Consider the following 7,893-nt stretch of genomic DNA (forward strand, 5'->3'; position numbering starts at 1 on the left):
GAAGCCTGGGGTGCCCCTGCTCGCGGGCCCCGCCACCCAGAGTGCCACCAGCAGCACCAGCAGCTCCAGCTCCCACTGCTCGCCCAGTCCTACCTCATCCCGGGGCACCCCCAGTGCAGAGCCCTCCACCAGCTGGTCCCTCTGACGCCGGGACCCCGCATTCCACTCCCCACTCCTGCGAGTGAGGGACGTAGACGCGGAGATTTACCTCATCTCATGGAGCCCACGCTGAGCACCACCTGGCCAGACGCTGAGTTGGGACGATCCGGCGGTCTGTCCAGGCTCCATTCAGGTCCTGCTGTACTCCGGGGCAGGGAGAGCTGGAGGGGCGGGACAGGGCAGTGCTGTCCAATCAGGGATTGCCCTGGAGAACTGGGCAGGTCTGTGGGCGGCCGCTTCCTCCAGGGCTCCTGCCACCTCCCACCCCGGGGCACAGTGTATCGACAATCTGAGAGCCCTCCATTCCCTTCTCCTTTAATTTATTTCCCTTCCCTGCCTTCTGCCATGATGCAGTGTCCCTGGTCTTTTTCCCTGCTCAGTCCCTCAATATTTAGTCCCGTATGGGGCTGCTCAGAGCAGGGAGCACGCCTTCACGGCCCTTCCTGAGTTGGGGATGGGGCCACCTGGGCTCAGCTTGTTCCCTGTCTGTTCCAGGGGTGTGGGCCCCACAAATTCAAGTTTTGACTCAGTCCTCAGGGCCCAGGACTATGGGAGGCTGCTATGGGGGAGGCAGAGCCCTGGCTCTGCCCCCCAGACCTCACGCTGCCCACTCGCTCCCGTTGGCCAGCTCTCCCAGGACCAGCCCCCTGTCCCTTGCCCCTCTTCTCCTCAGGGGCAATCTCAGCCCCGTCACCCCAAACGTGCCGACGTCAAGTCCACTGAAATACCTCAGATTTGTAATTGTTGGTGTTTGATTCTTCAGGAAGTATTTGCATCTCTGGAATCTTTTTTATATGTGTTTTGTTGACTTCTTTTTTTAATTTTAAAGTTTTATTGTCGTCATTGTTGTAGTACCAAAGAAATGAAAACAGATCACCCCAAAGCCAAGCAAGTGGTTTGGTAGCCCTGCCCCTCGGGCCCTTCCCCAGAACCCCAGTGAGGAGGCCGGGAGGCAGGTGAGCCGCAGGACGGGTGACTCAGGGATCACAGGCAGGAGGCGGAAACGGGTCAGGAGCTGAAGACGGTCTGCCCGCTCTCCTGCCACACCCCTACCCCCAGCTGCCCCGGGGGATGGGGGACACGGAGACAGCCCTGTCTGTCCTCTGGCCCCACCTCTGGGGCACAGCTGCTCCTGGGCTGTGAAGAAAAGGTGATTCTTGGCCATGACTCACTCCTTAGCCGAGGAAGCCCCGCGGTCGTAGACCACTCCCACTGTGATGTTGGGGGGCTGTGGGACAGTGGGGTTCTGGGCGCCAGTCTGTCCTGTCTGGGAAAAGAAAGGGCGCCAGAGGCTGGGGCATGAATAGGCCCCACGGCCTGGCGAGCCACAGCTCCGTGGGACTGCATCTGCACTCTCCCCTCTCCCAGGCTCACGTGCATGCACTCACATTCACGCATGCACACACGTGGAGATGCGCGCACACAGATCTGCTCACAGCTCTCAGATTCACACACGCACACAGATGGCAGACTCATTCGCTCACACCTTTATGTGTGGACACATGCAGCCCACCTGTTGGGGGCTGGTCCTCTCTGGCCTGACCCACTAGACGAGTACAGGCTGTGGGCAGGGAAGGGCCCCCACATCTGGAGCCCAGGAGAGTCCTGGTGGCTGGTGCTGGGTCCACTCAAGGTGTTGCAGCCAGTGGGTCTTTCTCAGGGGTTTGGTCAGGACAGACTCCCCACCTGGCAGAGGCAGGACAGCACACTGGGGCTTCCAGGCCATTGGGTCCTCCATTTCCCAGGCAGCTTGCTGGCCTCACCCTCCAAGCAGCCCTCCCTGCCCCAGGGACAGCAGCATGGTCTCGGCCAGAAAGCCCAGAGTGGGTGCCAGCAGCACTCCAGGTGTGGGCCCCAGCCCAAGTGAGCTCACCCCAAGTGTGTCCCAAAGGCCACACGGAAGGTGGTCAGCCAGGGCAGCCCGGCCAGGAGGGAGGTAGCACACGGGCAGCCTAGGCGGCACGAAGCAGCCCGACGCCCGTGCAGCGGTCTGTATGTCATGGTTACTTTCTATCTTCGTGTTCTCGAATGTTTATATTTCAATAAATCTCTACCTCTTCACACAAGTAGCTCTCTCGGTGCTTTGAGTGTCTCCCGCTGGATGAGATGCGAGAGGCAAGATCCTTCTGCACAAAAAGGGACTGGCCGAGTGCTGCCCTGACCTCGGTTTCCTTCAGTCTCCCCTCTCCCTGTCCCTTCCCTGATGCACGCTCTCACTTGTCTTCTAGGTCAGCAGGCTGCTCTGGCACTGCCCAGATAGCAAACCTTTGCCATGGGGTCAGACGCTAGGGGAGGAGAGGCACGAGACAGAGACCTGGACCTGGCTGGTTCTGCAGGAGACAGCACAGCAGGGGCTCCAAGTGTGTGCAGGTAGAGCAGCACAGGCCCTGGGCATCGGGGAGGCTGCCCGCAGGTGGGGATGTTAGGGTCAACTGGAAACGAAGACGAGCTTTGCCAGCAAGAGACCAATGATCACGGCAGCTCAGCATCAGGGGACCTGGCGTGGGAACTGTGGTGTGGCCAGCAGCAATGGTGGGGACAGTGTGGGTGAGGCCAGGACAGACGCCAGGCCAGGGCATGAGGTGCCATCCTGTGCGCCTCCAAGGACGTGTTAGCCATCGCATGGACTCACAGTATTCCAGGAAAGGGCTAAGGTGGACCGGACCGCACGTTAGGTGCAGGCCCCAGGACACCGCCACTCATCTCGGGCCTGGCCCATGCTCAGCCTGTGCTGTGGCTCACACGCTGGCTACACAGCCAAAGGATGCTTCCGCGTCTGCCTCTGTGCCCTCTGCCTTTGTGGTGGGCGTGCGTCTGTACGTCTGCGTGCTCTATCTGCACATCTGGAGTGTGCATGAGTGCAATGGGCACAAGTCTGTTTCTGCACTCTGTGAGTGTACATGTCTGGCGCATATCTGCGTGTGTGCATGTGCACGTCTTTCTGCACAGTATGTGTGTCTGGGCATATCTGTGAGTGTACACGTGTGATGCATGTCTGTGCATGTGCACATGCCTGTATTTCTGTGCACTGTGTGTGTGTGTCTGGGCACATCCATGAGTGCACATGTGTGATGCATGTGCATGTTTGCACACATCTGTATTTCTGCACACTCTGTCTGCCTGTGTGCATGCATCTTTGCCAGGAGGAAAGGTCGCTGGGCAGGCTGGCGTCAGGGAATGAGGCCTGGGCTCCCAGCCTGCGACGTGCCCTGTCCACCTCTCACAGGAAGCCCATGCCCCTCTCTTCTCCTTTGGCTTAGGGGTTGTGTCCAGCGTCCCCACCCCTTCTCGTCCCCGGGCCTTTGCACGCACTGTTTCATCTCTCTCCTCCTGGGTAGTACCCGTTCATCCTCCTGTGAGGGCTCAGGGCTCAAACCCCCTCCCTGAGGACGTCCTGCCTGCCGCCCCCGCCATCAGCTCTCTGCTCTGCTTGGAAAGCTGTGATTGCCTGCTCGGTGGCTCCTCCCACACAGTGAGCTTTTGGGCCAAGGTGTGGCCTTGCCAACTGGCCGCTGCCACAGGGGAGGGCATATGTGTAGCGGCCACATGCATGCCACGGAGCACACAGAGTGCTGAGGCGCACGCTGAGGGAGGTGCAGGAGCAGGGGCCACCGAGGGACGCCAGCTGGCGGGCAGTAAGACAGGCCAGGGGCCAGCCGGTGCCATGGCAGTTAAGGTGGCTAGATCCCACATGGCCGACTGCATGGTTCAAGTCCTAAATCTGGAGGCTTGAGAAATTCGCTGGGTGCATGTGTGCCCAAAATCCCAGAAGGAGGGAGAGATGGAGGAAGGAGGATTGTGATGTGGCCATTCCATGGGGCGTACTAGCTGTCTCCCCACCAACAGCATGCACCCTCTGGCCAAAGGAAAAGGGGGCCAGTGGGGAAGGCTCCGAGTAAAAGGCAGTCCGAGTGTCCAACGGGCGAGGCCAGGCCAGGCCCACTGCCCCACACCCTGTAGCTCCGCCCCTTCCATTTCAGGATTGTTCTGCTGGTGCCAGCATGCCTTCCAGTCCTCTGCCAGCCCTTGTGAAGCCTGGGTTGTGAATCTGTCCTTCCAGTTCTTTCCTGAGGGTGCTAGTACCTCCTGGGCCTGGACTGTGCTGGTCGCACAGGCAGTCCGGGCACTCCAGGCTGTGGGTTAGCCACCTTCCTGAGTTAACTGTCCTCACTTTCCCGACTGAGGAGGAGAGGGCAGAGATTCCCCCCCACCCACCTGCTGCACACACTGACCCTCTGCCCTGGGCACGTCTCCTCCACACATGCCAGTAGCCAGCAGCCTAGGTCCTCGCCCCCCACCCCACAGCCAGCTCTGCGCCCAGCCACAGGTGTGGGAGATGGACCTGTAGCCTAGTCTCCCACATCCCACAGGCTCCAGAGAGCCGGAGTGTGGCACCCAGGAGCCTGTTCCGGGGAGGGAGCTGCCCTGGCCATGTGATGCGGGTGTGGGGCTCTGGCTGCTCCCCCACCTCCTGCCAACAGAGCCTCTCACCCTGTGAGAACAGGCACCCCCAGCGTAGCCTCAGCTCCCGGGACTCAACCCTTCCAAGACAGTCTGTTCACCACAGCCCCCAGAGGTGCCTGCACACTCCGTGTGTTAACTCTGGCCCTGGCCCTGTTCACGTCGTGCACAGGGAGCAGGTACGTGGACTGCCCCGTGAACGGTGCTCTCTGGCACTGCGCTGTGGGCAGGCCTGCCCTCATTTGTCTCTCCTGATCATTTTGCTGTCTGTGGTGGCCCTAGAGCCCCTTGCCCAGCCTGGGACTCTCCGAGGAGCAGGCCCAAGCTCCCTGCCTCACTGCCTGGCAGAGAGCATGGGCTCAGTCAATGCCCGGGTTCCGGGGGGCCGGCCCTGCAGCTGTCTTGACCCACTGGCCCACTTCGCAAGCATTGGCAGCCACTCCTGCAGCGGGAGTGAGTCCTGGGCCTGAGCAGGGACCCAGTGCCCCCATCCACACTCCATCTGGGCCCTGTAGCTCCCAGGCCCCGGCTCCCTCCAGGCTGTGCTCCTAGACTACAGGCCTGCACCAGTGTCTCCTGCAGATCACTCGGTCCACGGTCCCGGGGTCTCCTGGCATCTTGGCAGACCTTGGGTGCCCAGCCCCAGTTCTGACCCTGAGCAAGCTCCTCCCTGCCCTTGGCTATTTACCCATGTGAACCAGGAGGGGAGTGGCTGGAGGATCCCGAGGCTCTCATGTTGGATGGGGTCCTCTGGGCTGGACAGAAGCCTGTTCTGCCCTCTCCCCAGTGAGTGCTCTGAGAACGAAGGACGCAGGGCTGGAGGTGTAGCAGGTTACCCACTTGGAGGTGGGCTCTGGGGTCATCCCTACCCTGGGGACCCAGGCTGGACTCTGGGATAAGGGGCTGTGGGCAAAATTGCTCCAATGCCCCCAGGCCTTTCCTGCTTCTGTCTGCAGGAGCAGGGTCCTGGGCAGAGAGGCTGTTTGCCTGTCCCCCACCACCCCTGCTCCCCCTGTCTTCTAAGCAGAGTTCTGACTTGCTCCACTCCTAGCCCTGGAATCCCTGCAGCCCATGCCTCCTCCTCCAGGCAGGCCGCAGGTATATGTGTGGGGGCTGGCAGAGGAGCTTAACAGCAGCTCAGAGCACTGTAGCCACTGGCCTGGCCTCCAGTCCCACCCCCACAGGTGGGGCCTGCAGCCTCCGATAAGGCAGGCAGACTTTCAGCTCAGGCCCGGCAGGTGGCCAGGCATGGACCTTTCCCTGGCTGTCATACAAGGGACCGCACCCCATGGCTCTGGGGGTGCCCAGCTGTTATCTGTCACCACAGGCTCCAGACGTGCAACCTCTGCTCCAGACAGGCCTAAGCTGAGGCTGCTCCACCCAGCTGCTGGCCGCTTCGGGGCTGAGGAGTGAGGGGACGAGGGCAGTCGTGAAAGGCCAGAGCACAGGCAGGTGGGGGGGAGGCCAGCTGGCCCTGGGCTCTGGGAGGGCATGCAGGCACCTGGAGGGTCAGTTGTGCTGGGTCACAGAAGGCTCGGGTGTCCAGGCCATCACAGGGTGGCTCTCCCATGGGCAGGGATGCTGGGAGCCTCCCCGGGAAGCCTGGGCTCGCAGAGCCATCATCTGTCTCCCTATCGTCAGCAGCAGCTCTATCATCAGGGGCAACTAGAGCTCACACTTGGTGGAGACTAGGACCCTGGCCTACCCCCTGCTTAGCCACGCTCCCCGACCCCGGGACACCGTTGAGGTGACTGCCTCCCACGGCAGCCTCACTGAGGACTCCTGCCCCTTTTCCTTCGGATGCTCCAGGCCCTGGCAAGCTTTCTCGCCAAGAACACACTACCAGACGTGGGTACCAGCCCTGACCACTCTGGGGCTTCATCCTAGTAAGTGACCTTGGCAGTAAGGGACCTCTCTGTGAAGGCAGCACCAGTCTGGAGACCCAGACGGGAGCCACTCTGCCTCAGGCCTCAGGGCTACCCCAGCCTGCGCTCCCCTGGGCTTGCTCTGCCAGGGCCTCCAGTGCCACTGCAGACAACCAGCCCGCAGGACCCCCACCTCCTGCTCTGGAGGTGTCACCACCTGCAGGTCCTTCTCTGACACATCCAGTTCCACTGAGCCCCATCTGAGCACCTGCTGGGGAGAGGAGCCAGCACTGGTCCAGACACCAGAGGGTGCTGCACCCAGTGGGTCCTAGCAGTCCTGACCTCCCAAAGCGCCAGCCTCAGGGGTGCCTCAAATGAGGATTAAGCCCAGGGTTGAGCACCCACAAATCCTTCCACCCTCACCCCTGCCCAGGAGACTCTGACTCACCAGCTAGGCCCTACTGAAGCATCCTCACTGCCACCCCCTTGGGCCATGGGTGTGACATAAGCGGGGGCGTGGGGGGGGTGTCTGTGGGGTGCTCTGGTGGCCGCCTGTGGAGGTGCGCCCTTCGGTGTGCTCAGGCAATTGCCGTCTGGCACCGGAGCCCACATTTCCAGCTTGGCTAGCCCGTGGTGCTGCCCCTGCCTGGGTGGCAGTCGTAAGGGCAGGGCTAGCCCAGATGTGAGGGTCAGAAGCTCTAGGTCCAGCTGCTGCTCTGGCTGGGCCCTCCATCTCATGCAGCTTTGCTGAGGGGGGACCCTGACCCAGCCCCCACCAGATTGGTGAGGGAACTCAAAGGGTACACAGGGGCACTTGGCTGGTGTTGCCACCCGTCCCTTCTGGGGCTTGGGCCTGAATCCCACCTGTTGCCTCCCCAGCCCTGCGAGGGCACAGGAGGAGGGCCTGTCTGGGCAGAGGCTATGCGGGGCACCTTCCCCCAGGCGACCTAGGCTTCTGGTCCTCACACCTGGGCTGGCTCCGGAGGCCCCAGGCGGTCCCCAGGGCTCTTCCTCCTGTGAAGGGCACAACTCTGAGACAAAGTCCCACCGGGTGGGAACCGCACCAATCTTGGGGCCAAAGGCAGCGGCCCTGGCCCCCCGCTGCGCACTGGCGGGGCTAGGAATTGCACATCGGGGGTGCAGGGAATTGGAGAGACCCAGAGGCAGTCTCAGGGCTGTTGTTTACTTCGGGTACGGACGGTGGAGGTAAGGATGATTTGGGGGGACCATCGAGCACCCCTTAAGCGACGTGCTCAGACCCCAGCTTCAGAGGAGCCAGCGGCAAGGGTCCGGGACGCGGCAGGCAGCAGGAGGGGCGGTGCCTGGAGGAGACTCCGCCCGCCCCCGCCGCGGTTCCGAGCTCCCGAGTGGCTTTGGGGGGATTTGAGGGCACGCCCCGCCCCCCTGC

The 7,893-nt window shown here is 62.1% G+C and overlaps 1 protein-coding gene and 1 long non-coding RNA gene across 8 annotated transcripts in view; one reads left to right on the forward strand and one right to left on the reverse strand.

Moving 5' to 3' along the window:
• The window catches only part of LOC106733211 (uncharacterized), a 5,033-nt gene extending 3,623 nt beyond the window's left edge, over nt 1-1,410 (reverse strand). For all 3 annotated transcript variants that reach the window (XR_003546960.1, XR_003546959.1, XR_003546958.1), the window contains exons 1-2: nt 1,332-1,410; nt 209-320 (exon numbers count right to left, since the gene is read on the reverse strand). This is a non-coding gene — a long non-coding RNA (uncharacterized LOC106733211). The remainder of the gene's footprint in view (nt 1-208; nt 321-1,331) is intronic.
• The window catches only part of ARID3B (AT-rich interaction domain 3B), a 62,015-nt gene extending 59,790 nt beyond the window's left edge, over nt 1-2,225 (forward strand). For all 5 annotated transcript variants that reach the window (XM_027766161.1, XM_027766160.1, XM_027766162.1 and 2 more), the window contains one exon: nt 30-2,225. In XM_027766161.1, the coding sequence (XP_027621962.1) occupies nt 30-145 (116 nt within the window). In that variant the 3' untranslated portion in view covers nt 146-2,225. The remainder of the gene's footprint in view (nt 1-29) is intronic.
• Nucleotides 2,226-7,893: the final 5,668 nt, after the last annotated feature.

This window comes from Tupaia chinensis, unplaced genomic scaffold (assembly GCF_000334495.1).
Source record: "Tupaia chinensis unplaced genomic scaffold, TupChi_1.0 Scaffold141293_1, whole genome shotgun sequence".
NCBI classification, from domain to species: domain Eukaryota; kingdom Metazoa; phylum Chordata; class Mammalia; order Scandentia; family Tupaiidae; genus Tupaia; species Tupaia belangeri.